Source organism: Euprymna scolopes, chromosome 29 (assembly GCF_053919585.1).
Source record: "Euprymna scolopes isolate OS-2025 chromosome 29, ASM5391958v1, whole genome shotgun sequence".
In the NCBI taxonomy this organism is placed as follows: domain Eukaryota; kingdom Metazoa; phylum Mollusca; class Cephalopoda; order Sepiida; family Sepiolidae; genus Euprymna; species Euprymna scolopes.
The window spans coordinates 77,826,968-77,846,331 of record NC_136510.1 but is presented as its reverse complement, the minus strand read 5'-3'; the positions used below and the strand labels follow the sequence as shown (position 1 = coordinate 77,846,331).

The following is a 19,364-nucleotide window of genomic DNA, read 5'->3' as shown; positions in this document are numbered from 1 at the left end:
CGAAAAAGTTTCAGCAAAAACCTAACAGCCAGCCGTGGTTCTCTCCAGAATGTGCTGCTGCCATTGCGCACAGAAATCACTTTTTCCACTGTTTCCAACGTAATAGATGTATGGAAACTAAAGCCGCTTTCAGGACTGCCAGCAACCATTGTAAGAAAGTAATAAAGAGCGCAAGATGGTTGTATGCTCAATCTGTTAAGTCCAAAGTAGCTGAGCAGCGGCTTGGTTCCCACCAGTTTTGGCAAATAGCAAACAGAATTCTGAACAGAAGTGTGCGCTCCATTCCAACTATCATCAATGGACCTGAGGTAATCTCGTCAGCATCAGACAAAGCCAAACTCTTTGTCAAGAACTTTGCAGCTAATTCTACCTTTTGCGATCAAGGCCGCCAACCCCCAATATTTCCTCCTGTATCTGAAAACACACTATGTGATATACGTATATCTGTACGTGATGTTGCCAAGCTAATCAAAAACCTTGATTCCAGTAAAGCAACTGGCCCGGACGGTATTCCAATTATAGTACGCAAAAAACTTCAACCTGAACTAGCGCCCATACTTACAAAACCATTTAAACGTTGTCTTAAGGAGAATAGTTTCCCATCTCCCTGGAAAATTTCATCTGTATGCCCTGTATTTAAGAATTCAGGTGATCGCTCATCCCCCTCTCAGTACAGGCCAATAAGTCTCCTGTGCGTCATGAGTAAGTTGCTGGAATCTGTGTTAAATACAGAAGTAATCAACCATCTCAACAAAAATAACCTTCTTAGTGACACTCAATATGGTTTCCGTTCTGCTAGATCTACAGCAGATGTGCTTACAGTTATATCTCATAGGATTAGCAAATCTCTCGACGGAGGCAACCTTTCTAGGGCAATTGCTCTTGACATATCTAAGGCCTTTGATAGGGTATGGCATAAAGGTTTACTTCATAAGATCTCTAGCTATGGTATAGCTGGAAATGTCTTCTCAATTATTAAATCATTTCTTTCTGATAGGTTCATAAGAGTAGTAGTTAAGGGGCAAAAATCAGAAGCCCACGGTATTAATGCCGGTGTCCCTCAGGGGTCCATCCTGGGCCCAACTCTTTTCCTGATCTACATTAATGATCTTCCAAATCACATCCTTACATCATTCGTAGACATTTATGCTGACGACACTACCATTTATGGTAGCACATCTAAGACAGTAAACGACCAAGTTCTCTCCAATTCTCTCTCCTCTGATCTTGAGCATGTAGTACAATGGGGAAAGGAGTGGCTGGTTACTTTTAATGCATCTAAAATCAAGCTTCTCTCTTTACATCATCAACATTCTGATCCACATCTGGCATCAATTGAAATGAATGGCTCTCGTCTTCAGGAGGCCTCAAGTTTTGACAAGCTTCTGGGCTTGACCATTACTCCTGATCTTAAATGGAACACGTACATCAAATCTGTTGCCAAGGCCGCTGGAAAAATGGTGGGATCTTTCTATCGATCCAGTAGATATCTCACTGCTGATGCAATTCTCTATCTATATAAGAGCCAGGTACGTCCAAGGATGGAATACTGTTGCCACATCTGGGCAGGAGCTGCTAGAAAGGACTTATCCAGCCTAGATAGAGTTCAAAATAGACTTCGTAGCCTCGTAGGAGATGTCCTTTTCTCTTCCTTGCAACCTATATCTCACAGAAGAGATGTTGCGAATTTGTCTCTGATGTATCGTTATTTTCATGGAAAGTGTTCGACTGAGCTTCAATCTATGGTCCCCCCTCGCAAAACTTTCACAAGAAACACTCGTCTAGCTGTAAACACTATCAAAAATCCCCCCACTCTTTATCTGTGCCTAAACCTAAATGTAGATTCCATGAACAAAGCTTTTTTATTAGAACTGCACGCCTGTGGAATTGTCTTCCGTTTTCCTGCTTTCCGGCTGACTACAATATGGTTGCCTTCAAGTCTAACGTAAATAAGTTCTTGATGAGCCGTTCCATATAAGTTATCAAATTTAACAAATTTTCATTACTAATGATTACTATATTGTCCAATTTCTACTGTACACTCTTTAACCCTTATCCTTGAGTGGCCTCGTGGCCTTGATAATGAGTTGATACCTATGAAAAAAAAAAAAAGAAAAAGTCCAATGTGAACAAGTTCTAATTGAATCGTCCCCCTAAGTAATCCAAGTTTCAAAATTCCCACTGTTTACTACGCTAAAATCACAATGACTAATGTATACCTATTAACCCTTATCCTCGAGTGGCCTCTGGGCCTTGATAAGTGGTGACACCCTTGTAAAAAAAAAAAAAAAAATAGAGATATATATTATTTAATGCAGTTTTCTACCTATTTTTCAGTTTACAGATACCCAAACCAAACATGCCGCATACTTATATGTTACGACCCCGAAAAAAAAGGACCAATGTAGCAGGTAAATTTTTGCAAATGTCTACAATGCCTACTGAAGTTACACCCTGTCATGCATATATTCAAACTGACAATGACAATTCATACACACACTGCTTACAGAACTCGCTTACATACAAGTTCATGCATATTCTAGACAAACGTATGTCTACGCATTATATATATATATATATATATATATATATATATATATATATATATATATATATATATATATATATATATTTTCATGTGTAATCACCTTTTTCTTCACCATATTCCCTCTGCTTCACTGTTTTTGTTTTCAAGTAAGAGCTTTGACTTACTTGTTGTTTCATCAAATACTTTTGCATGCAAAATCCGATTGCACATTTTGCTAATTCCTACCCTCTGATGAGAAGGAAAGTATTTCTTCGAAACTCCGCGGATTAAGGACTATCCACTTATCTAGTGTTTCCTTTTCAGATTAAATATGTTTTTAACTCATTTTAAAGTGTTTTTTAACATGTTTTATTAACTGTTTGTTTGTGTGTGTATATATATATATATATATATATATATATAATCTTATTTATAATATTCCGAATTTTATTATGTTTATATAATTGAGAATTCGGTAATCGTTCATATACCAATAAATTTTAAGTCGGTACAAGGTGACTTAATTTGTAAGCTTCAAAATTACCAGTTTTTATAATCGAGCATTCATATATTGTTTTAACAAAATCAAGACAACAAAGGTTGGATTGATAGCAGCATGTAGTGTATTTTCATTGTTCGTTACAATTAATTTGCGACCATTTGGACAATTTCAAACCTTATATCGTCGAAAATAAATATTCACAAGAATGGCTTCTCCTCAGACGTTGAGAAAAAACACTTTTTAATGAACAATATGCATTTCTTCCTTCAGAGTTTTTTTTTCCGTTTCCCGTTTATTATGGATATTTTTTATATCTACCTGTTTTCATATCTCTATTTTTAAATGTTTCAATCGATTAATCATTTATCCTTGCAACCAATTGCCTGTATTCACTTAATTTAGGTTATTATTATTATTATTATTATTATTATTTTTCTCTAAGTTATTTATTTAAATCTTTTTTCCTCTCAGTTCCGGACCTGATATTCTACGTTCCTACCGTATTATTTGGATTCTGTGTTCGTTTCGTATCCAATGCTTATATTGGCGATTTTCAATTATATCGACATACTTATTTGTGTAATTTCAAAAAGCGGTTGTGATTTAAATTTATTCTAGAAGGAAAAGAGGGTTTGTGCTACTCTTTTTTCAATTCAAGCTTAGCTTACATTTTAAATTTGGGATTTAAAATTTTTTCCTTTTATTTTTTTCTTTCATTCCAATCTATTTTGATTTACGGTTAGTTAACAAATAACAAAGCCAAACTCTTTACCAAAAACTTTGCAGCTAATTCTACCCTATGCGATTAAGCCCCACCCCCTATTTCCTCCTGTATCTGAAAACACGCTATTTGACATACAAATAAGTGCGTGATGTTGCCAAGCTAATAAAAAATCTTAATTCTAGTAAAGCAACTGGCTCTGATGGCATTCCAACTGAAATGAAAAAGCTTCAACCAGAACTAGCTCTCATACTTACAAAGCTGTTTAAGCGTTGTCTTAAGGAGAAGTGCTTCCCAACAACCTGGAAAACCTCATCAGTATGCCCTGTATTTAAGAATTCAGGTGATCGCTCATCTCCCTCTCAGTATAGACCAATAAGCCTCCTGTGCGTCATCAGTAAGTTGCTGGAATCTGTATTAAATAGAGAAGTAGTCAACCACCTCTGCAAAAAATAACTTCCTTAGTGACACACAATATAGTTTCCGTTCTGCTAGATCTACAGGAGATGTGCTAACAGTTATCTCATAGGATTAGTGAATCTCTCAATGGAGGCTTCCATTCTAGGGCAATTGTTCTTGACATATCAAAGGCCTTTGATAGGGTATGGCATAAAGATCTCCACAAGATCTCCAGCTACGGTAGAGCTGGAAATGTTTTTACAATTATTAAATCATTTTTCTCTGATAGGTTCATAAGAGTAGTGTTTGATGAGCAGAAATCAGAAGCTCACAGTATTAATGATGGAATGCCTTAAGGGTTATACTCGTAGACCCAGCTCTTTTTCTGATCTACATCAATGATCTCTCAAATCACATCCTAAGATCATTTGTAGACATTTATGCTAACGACACTTCCATCTATGGTAACACTTCAAAGGCTGTAAATGACCAAGTTTTCTCTGATTCTCTCTCCTCTGATCTTGAGCACACGGTACAATGGGAAAAGAGGTGGCTGATTAATTTTAATGCATCTAAAACCAAACTTGTATCTTTACATCATCAACGCTTTCATCCCCGTCTGGCATCAATTGAAATGAATGGCTCTCATCTTGGTGAGGCTCCATGTTTTGACAAGCTTCTGGGCCTGATCTGGAATGGATCACATACATCAAATCTATTTTTCAAGGTCTCTGGAAAAATGGGATCATTCTACTGCTCCAGTAGATATCTCACTGTTGATGCAATTCTCTACCTAAGAGCCAAGTACGTCCAAGGATGGAGTACTGTTGTCACATCTGGACAGGATCTGCTAAAATATTTATCCTGCCTTGATAGAGTTCAAAATAGACTTTATAACCTAGTGAGGGATGCCTTTTTCTCTTCCCTGCAACCTCTTTCCCACAGAAGAAACGTTGCAAGCCTGTCTCTCTCTTATCATTATTTTCATGGAAAGTGCTCGTCTGAGCGCTAATTTATGGATCTTTTGCCAAACTTTCACGAAACATACTCATCTACCTGAAACCACTACCAATAATTTCCCCCACTCTTTATCTGTGTCTAAACCTAAACGTAGATTCCATTAACAAAACTTCTTTCTAAGAACTGCATGTGGAACTCTGTTTTATTTCCCTGCTTTCCAGCTGACTGCAAAATGGTTGTCTTCAAGTTTAATGTAAACAAATTATTGATGAGCCGTCCCCTTAAGTAATACAATTTACCAAATTTCCAACACTAACGATTACTACGATATTGTCTCATTGACCTTTATCCTCGAGTAGCCTACGGAGCCTTGATAAGTGGTGACTCTTTTGCAAAAAAAAAAAAAAATGTTTTATGTTTTATTTTTTTATATTTTTAGAAAATGTCAGAAATCGACGCGTGGAGAGCCGTGAAACTGCAAGGACACGCTTTCTGGCATCTACTGCAAATCAATTCTTGTTGATTGAGGACTATCTCAATGAAAAAACACAAAACGGTAAATGGACCAAAAAGTCGTCGTCATCATCATCATCATCATCATCATCATCATCATCATCATTTTAACGTACATTTTATATGCTGGGATATGTTGGACGACTTTTAGAAATTGACTTGCAAACTAACCTATCTCTGGCCAGGTCTTTAGTTATCTTTTTTTTCTTTAGATCCATTTTTATCACTTTCACTCATGTTTTTCTTCAGCCTCCACTGCTAAACAGACTCTGCTACCTCAACTGTTCTGCATGAACTAACCAAAGAATCTCATCCATCTTTTCAATGTGACCAAACCAAAGAAATCTCTTGTACTACACAGGTTTTTCTACAGTGTCCACACTCAGAAAAATATATATTACTATTACACTTCAGTAAAATAAAAAAGTTCCATGTTAGTTTTAATTATCCTAGACAAAACTGGATCAGGACAGTAGTTACTGTCCTGATCCAGTTTCGTCTAGGATAATTAAAACTAACAGGTTGGCTCATTTCTGTTTTGGTGTTTTAAAAGTTTCATCAAAACTAATAATAAAAAAACTTAATTAGTTACTAAACTAGTTATTTCCCATAAGTCCCATTCAACACATGCCAGCATGTAAAACGGATGCTAAACTACTACTACTGATGATGATGATGATGATGAAGAAGAAGAAGAAATATGTTTTTCTGGAAAAATCAATTCACAATATATTATTATACTAAAACTAAATTAATCAACGTTTTCTTTCCCTAAGCATTCCTTATGCATTTTAATGACACAAATTACATGCTAAAATATTCCTTACTTCTTTGAATTGACTTATCTGATAAAAAAAAAAATCAAGATATAATAAAAAATAAACCTTTTGCTTAGAATCCCCATTCCAATTTTGATCAAAATCCATTATGTGATTTTGATTCTAGAAAATGTTTCAAAATTTAGTGCTTAAGCTTAAGGAGTCTTAAGAAGAAACTGAAATTCAGGAAATGTTGCTTGATGTTCAGGGTTGCAGGGATCAGACTGACTATGATTCATAGAATTCCGAAAATTTCTTCTCTGACTTCCCAAATTTAATTGAATCGACTAAAATGTTTTTCTTTAATGTCTAACTTTAGTTATGAAAAGATGCTAAAAAAAGTGATTTCTCAGCGTTAAATAAGGATGGCTGATGATGGCGAAACAAACAAAAATGAGAATTTAAGTAAAAAAATTCCTGGGCAACGCCAGACTACCTGAAAGAGTGAGTGAATAACAAAAGACAACACTGTAATATATTGCAATGTTGTTGAAATGAAATATTCTAGAAGTGTAAGCCATGTTTAGTTTCAGAACAGTTTCCGATGGTTCGTTGTTCTACACAAGTCCTGGGACTTGACTGGTTTGCAGTAGACAGTTCTCGAGTTGGAATCCACAGAGCAAAAGATTCTTCCCATATTGACACGAAAAAAAAAACATATGCGAAAATGCTACAGAAAGGTTTAATATTTATGAAGCAATTCTGGTTTCTGATTGGTTGGTAGCAGGACGTGAATTCATTTAATTCGTCAGTTCCTTAGCAGCATCGTTTATAAATAGAATCTCCCGACTGTGCGAGACCATACCCCATTATAGTCCAACTATGATGGGATGTGTTTTCTAGCGGCTTCGGCTGCAGGGAGACAGGGTAGTAGTACTCGTCAAGGATTTGTTACTTGACACTCAGCCCGACAGGTGAGGGGGCCGGGAACCAGCCCAGCACCTGTCGGACTGAGGTACACCGCCTGGGTAATACCTAGGAGGTCCACCCCTCCCAGGCCTTGCCACTGGGCTTTCTGGTGGAGTAAGTTCATCGCTTATTGCCTGAGGCGCCCTGACCGGGGAATGCCGACAGGGTTACTCAGGCAACTTTTGCATTTGCAGGAGTGCCCCTCCTTTAGGGGAGCCTGCTTAGTTCCCCACTTTCCCGGCCTTGTGTCAAATATTGCTGATGTGGGCAGCAATTTAAATAACTACCCCATTATAGTAAAAAATATTGCAACAAATAGTAGAAAGAATATTAGAAGATAAAAACCTGAAACAATAACAGATTTTAGAGTCGCAATCAGATATTTACCAGGTCAAATATTTTAAGCCAATTAAAATATTTGTAATAATACAAGAGTTGGAATTTTAGTTTGGAGAAACAGTAAGATTGACCTTTTTAAGTGAAGAAACAAAGAAACGATGTTATGATATGTTCACATAAACAGATGAGTCAGTTAGTCAGCGAGCAGAAGTTTTGTTCAAGACTGAAGATATTAGCTCGGAAGAAATTTGTCTCTTGCAGTCTGGAAACATGAAGGGAAGCATTTATAGCAGGGTGTAGGAATCAAAAGAGAATTGTTTGCAAACTCTGAGAGAAGCATGAAAATAAAGTTATATGTAAAATATAACTACTGTCTGGTGTTTCATTCGGAGGAAAGTATCTTTATTCACAGCATTTTACAGAACCTAGAAAAAAAACATTGGAAGAAGGTATATTTCCCTTTAGTCTGTGCCACGCATAGAAGATTATATATATATATATATATATATATATATATATATATATATATATATATATTGTAGATTTTTAAATGATAATACGGTTAATAAGCGTCTTCAACCCTGACGATCTTTTCCTTAGAAAATCGCCCATATTGTTTTGACGTAAACAAGTATTATTTATTTATTATTTTATTTTACTTATAAAACAGTAATATATATATATATATATATGTATATATATATATATATATATATATATATATATATATATATATAAAACAGGCTCCGTCAGTCTTTGACAGACTATGGATATCCACAAAGAGGTGTCTGTGCATGAAATTTTTGTGGCAGGAGGTTTGCAATATCCAACCACACCTCTCCTAAGTCGACATTATTAAATACCAATGGAAAGTGAAGTGTATGTACAGGACGACTAGAAACAGATGCTGAGATAAGCGGAGAGCACATACAGTGCCTAGAATTCCAAATGGTCACCCATCTGGTATTTAAACAGGCTCAACATTGCTTAACTTCAGTGATCTGTTGAGAACTTGTGTGTCAACGCAATTATACCGTGTGTGTGTGTGTGTGTGTGTGTGTGTGTACATCTTTTTAGATACACAGTTATAAAGACTGCTATATAATATAAAATATAGGCAAATAGCTCCACTGCCTTATGTATGCCTTGTGAAAGGTAATGCCTAAGGGATAAAAATCTGGTTTGGAGTCCTGATAGGCAGATGGTGAAGCACTGCAACATTTTTCTGGCAACTCCTGCAGTTGTGCTGACTCTGACCATATTGGCTTGCCTTTCCATCAGACTTTGTCTACAACACTGAGAGGGGAAAACTGGCAACTGTGAAAATCTACCTCTCCTTATAACCCACCCAGGCCTGCATCTGGAGAAGCAACTGCAGCTTTGAAATGTACAGCCACAGCAGATGCTGCAGTGCACCAGACTAGATGCAGAATGTCATTGTCGTTTTAAACAGAAGGTTGCCATCAATGTAATATCAGTAGATTACCAATATTTGTTTTCATAGTTAATGTCCATTTTGTTAACATTTTTTTTTTTGGCAGACGATAGCAGATTTGATAGTGAAAGGACCACAACACCTGGAAGTTATTCTCAGACCAGACCTTGCTATACAGGAGGAACACAGTTCGTGACAGCTGTTTTGTGCAATCGTTTCATTGCAGACAAATGTAAATTATTCTTCATTATTTCTTTTTTTTTTAAATACATATTTAAAAAATTTTTTTTAATCATAACAAAATTATTTGTCTTTTGATGAAAAGCTTTGCTAATTAGTAAAATCTACTATCAAAACATGTATGGAATACTTTTGTCATATTTGGACTGGTAAATCTGTGTCTCATTTGAAGGTTCTTAATAAATTGCATTAATGTATCTAATTTGATTGGACTCACACTTTCTTCTTCACTGCAAACTTTCTCTCACGCGTGATGTTGCTAGTCTCAGTCTTTTCTATAAATACTATTATGGTATGTGTTCTTCAGAATTGTCTGATCTATTCCATGCTTCCTTTGTTTCAGCTCGTTTGACTCGTTGGTCTAGTGGTCTCCATCAATTTGTGATTTTAATACCTCGTTGTAATACAGCTTCCTATTACAGTGCTCACTGTTTTCCTTCTACCTACAGTCTTGGTCTTTTCAAGACTAAGATCAATAGGTATCTCCTGTCTTTTCAATAATCAGCTTTCATCTTGTTGACCTTTTTAAGTGAAGAAACAAAGAACTATCCTTACATTTTTTTTTTTTTTTTTTTTACTCACCTTCACCCCCAAACAAGGCATATTGCCACTTAGACGTAAGGGGCTACTAATTGGGGCCATGCCCAGGAAAGATTAAGATGTTGGTTTACGTTACATTTGAACTTCTGCATATCAGTACAGTTGGGGAAGCAGGTAACAGGAAGGGAATTCCAAGGTCTAGCCATTCTAGGGAAGAAGCTATTAGAGTAGAAAACTTTTTGACATTTTAGAGACCTCAACAGTGAAGGGGTGTGATTTTGTTGCTAAAGTGTACATGTAAATTTTTTTTTTAATTTTACAAACTTGATGTTTTTTCTTTGTGTATTGTATCAAAGATTTTGATAAACTCTGAGATTTCTACTTGGCTATTTTTGTTGGGCCATTTTTTTTTTTTTTTTTTCTGATGCCATTTTTACCTCAATTCGTTATGACCTATAAACTTTGGTTTTACTGGTAGTTAAAAAACAACAAATAGTCATCATTTTACCATCAATACTAACGATATAAAATTAAGTTTTAAACAACAAATGAAAAGAATCGTTTTTAGAATTGGAAATTAGGCCCAAACTGTTCCGATTCCAATACTGATTCCAATTGTCCAAGAAATTCTGTATTTTTTTTATTCCCGATTCTAATTAATCGTCTCTAGTAAATTGAATCGGAAAAGTATCTTATTTTCTGCTGATCAGACTTGCCTAAAATCACTCGGAAGTTATTTGATATATGGAGGGTGTTTTTTTTTTGTTTTTTTTTACTCATCTTCACCCCCAAACAAGGCAGATTGCCACTTAGATGTAAGGGGCTACTAATTGGGGCCATGCCTAGGGACCTCAACAGTGAAGGGGTGTGATTTTGTTGCCAAGCGGGTTTGTCGGGGATATGTATGTCGAGGGGGCACAAGTGCGATGAGTTCATCAGAGCACATTCCATTAAAATACTTGTAAAACAGGCACACAGATGCAACATTGCAGCAATGGGACAGGGGTTGGAGCCTAGTTGACAGAGTGGGACATATTAAATTGGAGACCCATTTTTAGACCCTATTCAAGAGGGAGAGACTAGTGGTAGATGCACCAGCCCAGATGTGGTAACAATACTCCATACATGGACGAATGGTGGTCTTAAAGAGGTACAGGATACTTTCAGGTGTGAGCACTTTTCTAGCACGATAGAGGAAGCTCACCTTCCTTGCAGCAGCCTTTGCAATGTCCTCAATGTATTTGTTCCAGTTCAGATTTCTTGTGAATGTCGAGCCGAGGAGTTTGAAGGAAGAATTCTCAGGTAGGGAGTTATTTGTCATGGATATCGGTGGTTGGAAAGGCTTCTTGTAATTGTTAAAGGAGAGCAGCTTAGTCTTACTAGCATTAAATGTCACCGTCCATTTACGACCCCATTCCACTACGGTTTGGAGGTCATTTTCTAAGGATTCAGCCATTGTCTTGGATTTATGTACATCCGTTCTTCCCTCATGCATGTTATAGAGCATTGTATCATCAGTAAATATACCCATCTTGGACTCAATATTATCGGGGAGATCATTGATGAATATCAAGAATAATAGTCCAAGGATTAACCCCTAAGGCACTCCCGCATTAATGTTATGCTGCTTGGATGAACGTCCATCAATGACAACCTGGATGATCCTATTGCCTAAGAAGGATCTAATTATATTTAGTATGCGTCCAGTTATACCATATGATTTGATTTTTATTAACAGCCCTTCATGCCAGACTTTCTCAAAGGCCTTGGATATATCGAGGGCTACACCCACCTTATCCAGTGCATGATAAATGCGTTCAGAGATGACTGTTAAAATATCTACAATAGAACATTTTCTAAATCCGTACTGTTTGTCAGAAAGAAGATTAGCTCTTGCAAGGTAGTGGACTAGTGCTTGATTGATTAGTGTCTCAAAGATTTTAGCAAACATTAAGTGGCTTCATGCTTTGTCCTGTCTCTAATGATTTCCATAAAAAAAAATTCCACTATTTTTGACATTGTGGCAAATCACTTTTTTTTCAATTTGTTCAAATTCATAGGTACTACTGTGCTGATCTAGTTTGGGATACGTCTTCGACAATCAGTGTGACAGAGGATGGGCCATTGTGGTTTCTTTTTGCCCTGCTCTGTTAGGTTGAGGCATGGTTCTTTTCAGTCTCAGGAGGTTCATCCTCTCAGGCTTTATCTTCTCTTTGAGAAAGGTAGTTAGCTAATCATCTGAGTTGTTAATGGGGTTGCTAAAGCATTTTTTGTAGGCCAGAACATGAAAATCCTAGTGTGTTTGCTTTTCAAAACTACACCTGACCTTGTGTCTAACCTTTTACAATTTCAATTGGGAAAGCTCCATGTTTTGACAAGCTCCAGAGGTAAGTTTATAGTGTGTCGGTCATATGAGCCAGGCAGCTTGTCTTTGATGCATTTCTGTGATAAACAACATTATTGGTTGGTTGTTTTTGTTTTATAGCATATCAACCCTTTTTGGGTTATTTAATGGCGAATCCAAAGATTTTGAAGAAAAATTTTTTTAATAGAATATATTTGTTGTTTTCAAGTCGGTTTCTATTTAACCCATAGTTGGGACCCTAACAGGTACTACCACTCCGGTCAGAGTGGACCTGGGAGCAATGGCAATTAAAGGGTGGCTCCACACTCCCCAAAGCCCACAAGCTGGGGCCTCACCACTAGATATAGTTTAAGGTCATATCCAGGACCAATAAACAACATTAAAATGACAAGAAAACAAACCAGCCAGCATAATGATCACTAATGGACTAAAAGACCAAGGTTCAATCCTCGCTCAAGTCATACCAAAGACTTAAGAAATAATACTTGATGTCCCACTGCTTAACATTTAGCATTATAAAGTGAGGATCAAGGATAAGTGGAGTAATCCTGGTAAAGGAGTGGCGCCCTCACATCCATCTTGGTGTAGTAGCTAAGTAAAAGGGAGCTTTTGGGTCGCCTTCGATTATGGTCGACCACTTTATATTTTTTAGAGAGATCATAAATTTGCTAAAATTAAATATTACGAGTTGTATCTACCTGCCGTTGGTTGGGAGACTTTTTTTATTTTAATTTTTATTTCAGTTTTTTGACAATTAAATGTAATTATTATTGTATCGTTTGGTCATGAAATTATCAATTGAACCAAATTGTTATAAAACTATCATTAATTTCGTTAAGGTAATGTTTTAATGTTTTGTTCATAAAATAACCAGCATAGGTACCCGGCGTTGCCCGGGTGTGGAGAGGCGGTATAGTAAGGCTATTGAAAAACCAACCCCCTAAAAAGATGAAAATAGCAGCGAGTACCCGTGCGAGTGCAAAAAAAAAATATTAGCTGCAGTAGACAGGCTCGAACCTGTAAGAAGGAAAGGAGGTGAAAAAAAAAGCAAATGCGTTAGCCGTCTTGTCCATGCGACTTGTGACATCACGGGCCTTCGAAATAACGTGTTTTATACGTATGCCAAGATTGCGAGGCGTAAATGACTTTGAAAAAAATACTGACACAAAAACTAACACCTCCTTGCAAAAATCAGCCCAGTTGATGGTCAAAGAATTAATGTTTTTAGCCAATTTTTTGATACTTGTCTGAGAGATCAATCTTTCTAATGATACCAATTTTGTCAGTGTTGTGTGTGTCGAAAGTTTTTGTGAGACATGCAAACAAGCAAACACACAGACAACTTTCCTTGATATAGGGGCTCCTTCAGTCTTTGACAGACTATGGATACCCCCGAAGGGGTGCCTGCATGTGAAATTATTGTGGCAGGAGGTGCGCAATCTCCAACCACACCTCTCCTCAAATGACATTGTTAAATACCAGTGGCAAGTGAAGTGTATGTACAGGACGACTGGAAACAATGCCGAGATAAGCAGAGAGCTCATACAGCACCTAGAATTCCCAAATGGTCACCCATCTGTTACTAGCCAGGCTCAATGTTGCTTAACTTTGGTGATTTGACAAGAACCGGTGTGTCAATGCGATTATGCCATATATAGTAATTTCCTTGATATAATAGATTACAAAACTTTCACTCTTTTAATTCATTTTTATGAAGAATTTTTCTATTCAGTAGTTCTAAATTTTTTTCAAATTTTTAAGAATTAAAAAGTAATTCCGTTTTTTTTTTGTTTTTGTTTATTTTTTCAATTATTAAAAAATATTAAAATGGTTGACTTGTTTATAAATAAATTAAAATGCATTTTGGTGGATTTTTAAGTAGGATTTTATTTTACACTATTCTATTTTTGATTTCAATAAATATTTGAAAAAATAAAAAATAATTTTTTTTTTCTTTTACAGGCGAATGGGTAATGCATAAATTCATAGCAGTGTAAGTATTCAACTTTGTCGTTTTAAATCCCCCATTTTTTTTTTTTTAAATTAATATTAATATCCAAGCTTATAATTGTAACCATGTCTCATTTGGGAGGGGATCATTCTTTTGAGGGATCATCAAAAATTTTACAGAAAAAATGTCAAAAACTGATGCCTTGAATTTTAGGAGAAAAATAAAAATTAGCCCCAAAAGGTGCTTTTTTGTCCCTAAAACACCCTGGAACTTAAGCCCCCAAATTTTCCCAAGGTCAACTGTTACATTTCTAGATGTATATCCATGTGATCTTGCTTTTGGATAATTTTCAGCAAAATCTAATGGTCGGAAAAAATTCTATGTCCCCAAAAGTGCGATTTTTTTTTTTTTTTTTTACACAGTGATCACCACTTATCAAGGCCCGGAAGCCACTCAGGGATAAGGGTTATTGCAAGTAAATTACGTTAGTGTGGAGATTTGATGAAGTGTTTACTTAAGGGGGCGGTTCATTAGGAATTTGTTAACATTGGACTTGAAGACATCCAAGTTGTAGTCCAGTGGGAAGCAGGCAGACGGAACAGAGTTCCACAGGCGTGCAGTTCTAAGAAAGAAGCTTTGTTCATGGAATCCGCGTTTTGATTTAGGCACAGATATAGAGTGGGGGAAATTTTTCACAGTGGATTCAGCTAGACGGGTGTTTTTCGTGAAAGATTGGCGAGGGGGGGACCAGAGATTGGAGTTCAGAGGAGCACCTGCCATGGAAATAACAATAAAACAAGGATAGGCTCGCAACGTCTCTTCTGTGGGAGAGAGGTTGCAGGGTAGAGAAAAGGGCATCTCCCACTAAGCCACGAAGTCTATTTTGTACTCTGTCAAGGCAGGATAGGCTGTTTTTAGCAGCTCCTGCCCAGATATGGCAACAGTATTCCATCCTTTAAGGCCATTTTAACCTCTTTTGATCTCCTGGGGACGTAACCAGAATTAAAAAAAAAAAAATCCGAGAATGTTACATTTCCTCCCTTGAGTAGTTGTTATTTCATGCAAAAATTTCAGAAAAATGTAATGAATAATTATTGAGAATTTTGGGAATGAATGGACGAACAGATGAGAGTGAATTCTTAGGCCCAAATCTGACTAATCAGTGGGCCAATAAATACTCTTTCCAATCAGACACAGTTGGTGCACAGTTCCAAAAAAGGAGGTTATTGTTATTCAGTATATGTGCAAGGATTTGTGGCATACTGGATAAGGTATTTGTTAAAAATTCAGTTGTAAAGTTACACTCTTTAGGAGGTTGAAGGTTCAATCCTCGGTGTGAACAACACTTAAAATACAATTGTGAATTACTTAGGACATCTACCTAGCTGATGAGCTTGCTATCCCCATGAAGGGCTTTGTTTAAAATTCTGTGTATATTCCCGAGTTTGACGGAAAGATCCCAGAGTTAAACATAATATACCTGAAAAAGTTTGTGAGTTACATCGACCGAAACATTGTGCAAAATGACACACAAGATGAGAACAGTAGTCCAAAGAATCCAAATAATATGAATAATCAATCCTCATCTCAAAAATTCAGAAACAGAATGTGGTTTGATTTGGTTGTTTTGTTTTACGGTATATCAAGCCTTTTTGGGTTACATTTTTGTCAAGTTCTTCAAATATTTATTCATGGTTTGGTTGGCTTGTTTTATGGCATATTACTCCTTTTCGGATTATTTAATCCAAAATTCAGTTATTTTCATAAAAGTTTTTATGCTTCAAGTTCTTTATATCTTCAAATATTTATTTGTGGTATTTGGTTTGCTTGTTTTGTAAAGGACATTGTTGCGTTTGTTTTTGGCTTTGCAGAACGTTATTAAGTTTTCAAAAGGGAAAAGAAAAAACCAATAATATCAATGTTTGGTGTAGTTTAGGTCAAGAAGCCAATATCTTCGGACATCCTGATCTGATGGCACCAGATAACTGTTTTTGTTAAAAAGTCAAATAAAACTATTTCTATGAGAACGTTACCTTTCCAGAGTACTCACAGTGACATATTGTATTTAATTTTATGCTTAGGTCTATTTAGAAGGTCATTGTCAATCAACATAGACGCTGTTTTTTTTTTTGAGATATCTGATTCTCCACCATTTTTCTTTGTCTATAATTTTTACTTTGTTCCTTTTCTCTCCATATGTCATCAGCCATACTCGCCTTTTGAAATGAAAATGATAGCAAAACAGGAAGTGGAGGTGAGGATGGTTTCTGTCCTTACAATTTCATCAATTTGAGAGAACTCTAGGAGCCTGCTCTCAGCCAGCCAAGCTAGCACGACATCCAATCGAATTTCCCGGATGTTCCTGATATCTACACAAAGGTGTTTTAAAACTTGCAGGTGAAACAGATTCTTTTAGAATAGGCAGGAGAGCACAAAAAAAAACCCATCTTTGCATTAAGTTTTAATGCACATAAAATTGAACTTTTATAGTCTAATAATTATATTTTGAATTATGTATGTTAAATAGTAAATAAATGATATAAACGCTCCCTTTACGGTTTTTCTTTCTGCAGGTCTGGTTATGTCTCTCATCTTGTTGACAATGTTATTCCGCGTCAACTTTTTTATCGTCTCTCCATATTGTTTTTGTTGCTCACCACTGGAGTGTGGACGCTTGGTAAGTGTTGTTTCTTATTTGTATTATTTGGATCAATCGGACAAATGTTCTCATATTGAGTGTTATTTGCACAACCTTCGACCTTCTCCAGGTGTATAAGTTGCCATGTTTAGCAAAAAAGAAAAAAAACATTTCTTATTGTTTTCTCATGGCTTGTTTGGATTCTATTCATTCACTATAAAAACGATCTTTTAGATGAGCCTAGTGGACTGCGAGGGTTAGGTCCTCCTACTGCATCTCGCATCAATTGAAATGAATGGCTCTCGTCTTGGGAAGGCTCCATGTTTTGACAAGCTCCTAGGCTTGACCATTACTCCTGATATGAAATGGAACACGTACATCAAATCTGTTGCCAAGATTGCTGGGAAAATGGGTGGATCCTTTTATTAATCCAGTAGATATCTCACTGCTGATACAACTGTTTACCTATATAAGAGCCAGGTACGTCCAAGGATGGAGTACTGTTGCTACATCTGGGCAGGAGCTGCTAGAAAGATCTTATCCTGCCTTGACAGAGTTCGAAATAGACTTTGTAGCCTAGTGCGAGATGCCCTTTTCTCTTCCCTGCAACCTCTTTCTCACAGAAGAGACGTTGCAAGCCTGTCTCTGCTTTATTGTTATTTTCATGGCAAGTGCTCGTCTGATCTCCAATCTATGCCCCCCTCCTCCTCGCCAAACTTTCATGAGAAACACTCGTCTAGCTGAAAACACTATCAGTAATTTCCCCCACTCTTTATCCGTGCCTAAACCTTAACGTAGATTCCATGAACAAAGCTTCTTTCTTAGAACTGCACACCTGTGGAACTCTCTTCCATTTGGCTGCTTCCAGCTGACTATGAGATCGTCGTCTTCAAATCCAACGTAAAGAAGTTCTTGATGAGCCGTACCCCTTAAGTAATCCAATTTACCAGATTGTTCACGAACCCACCCATATGCCCGATACTGACGGCCAGTATGCAAGTCTCCTAGACCTTTTTCTCACAACTTGGCCTGAACTGTGTTCAGCTTCCGTTGTTTCCACTTGGATCTTCCGACCACTCTGTTGTATCAGTTAAGATAAAATTGAAATGTAATAAGTATATCGATACTCTATGGCTGACTGGGATAGTTTCTGTACATTTATATCAATCTACCTCTGCGTTCCATGTTTAAAAAGGATGTGTCTTCTATAGTATCAGACTGGACGGAATGGTTAATTGTAGGTATAGACCGTTTCATACCCTCGAATAAGTTTCAGCAAAACCTAACAGCCAGCCATGGTTCTCTCCAGAATGTGCTGCTGCCATTGCACACAGAAATCACTTTTTCCATTGCTTCCAACGTAATAGATGTACTGAGACTAAAGCCTCTTTCAGGACTGCAAGCAACCACTGTAAGAAAGTAATAAAGAATGCAAGAGAGTTGTATGCCCAGTCTGTCAAGTCCAAAGTAGCTGAGCAGTGGCTTGGTTCCCACCAGTTTTGGCAAATAGCAAACAGGATCCTGAACAGAAGCGTGTGCTTTATCCCAACTATCATAAATGGTTCTGAGGTAATCTTGTCAGCATCAGACAAAGCCAAACTCTTTGCCAAGAACTTTGCAGCTAATTCTACCCTTTGCGACCAAAGCCGCCATCCTCCAATATTTCCTCCTGTATCAGAAAACACGCTATGTGATATACAAATATCTATACGTGATATTGCCAAGCTAATCAAGAACCTTGATTCCAGTAAAGCAACCGGCCCTGATGGTATTCCAATTATAATACTCAAAAGACTTCAACCAGAACTAGCGCCTATCCTTACAAAACTGCTTAAATGTTATCTTAAATATAATTGCTTCCCATCACCCTGGAAAATCTCATCAGTATGCCCTGTATTTAAGAATTCAGATGATCGCTCATCTCCCTCTCAATATAGGCCAATAAGTTTCCTGTGCGTTATGAGTAAGTTGCTTGAATCTGTGTTAAATAGAGAAGTAATCAACCATCTCAACAAAAATAACCTTCTTAGTGTCACGCAATATGGTTTCCGTTCTGCTAGATCTACAGCAGATGTGCTTACAGTTATATCTCATAGGATTAGCGAATCTCGACAGGCCTTTCTAGGGCAATTGCTCTTGACATATCAAAGGCCTTTGATAGAGTATGGCATAAAGGTTTACTTAATAAGATCTCCTGCTACAATATAGCTGGAAATGTCTTCTCAATTATTAAATCATTTCTCTCTGATAGGTTCATAAGAGTAGTTGTTGATGGGCAGAAATCAGAAGCTCTCCGTATTAATGCTGAGGTCCCTCAGGGATCCATCCTGGGCTCAACTCTCTTTCTGATCTACATTAATGATCTTCCAAATCACATCTTAACATCGTTTGTAGACATTTATACTGATGACACTACTATCTATGGTAGCACATCTAAGACCCTAAACGACCAAGTTCTCTCTGATTCTCTTTCCTCTGATCTCGAGCAAGTGGTACAATAGGGAAAG

At 36.9% G+C, this 19,364-nt stretch overlaps 2 protein-coding genes across 3 annotated transcripts in view; one reads left to right on the top strand and one right to left on the bottom strand.

Annotated features, from left to right (window-relative positions):
• The window catches only part of LOC145252734 (uncharacterized), a 676,168-nt gene that overhangs the window by 316,249 nt on the left and 340,555 nt on the right, over nucleotides 1-19,364 (bottom strand). The gene's annotated exons all lie outside the window — the stretch shown is intronic.
• The window catches only part of LOC145252354 (uncharacterized), a 58,441-nt gene that overhangs the window by 24,845 nt on the left and 14,232 nt on the right, over nucleotides 1-19,364 (top strand). Inside the window, exons 3-7 of the mRNA XM_080111755.1 lie at nucleotides 2,338-2,411; nucleotides 5,549-5,665; nucleotides 9,230-9,355; nucleotides 14,231-14,261; nucleotides 16,793-16,896. Coding sequence (XP_079967881.1) covers nucleotides 2,360-2,411; nucleotides 5,549-5,665; nucleotides 9,230-9,355; nucleotides 14,231-14,261; nucleotides 16,793-16,896 — 430 coding nt within the window. The 5' untranslated portion in view covers nucleotides 2,338-2,359. The remainder of the gene's footprint in view (nucleotides 1-2,337; nucleotides 2,412-5,548; nucleotides 5,666-9,229; nucleotides 9,356-14,230; nucleotides 14,262-16,792; nucleotides 16,897-19,364) is intronic.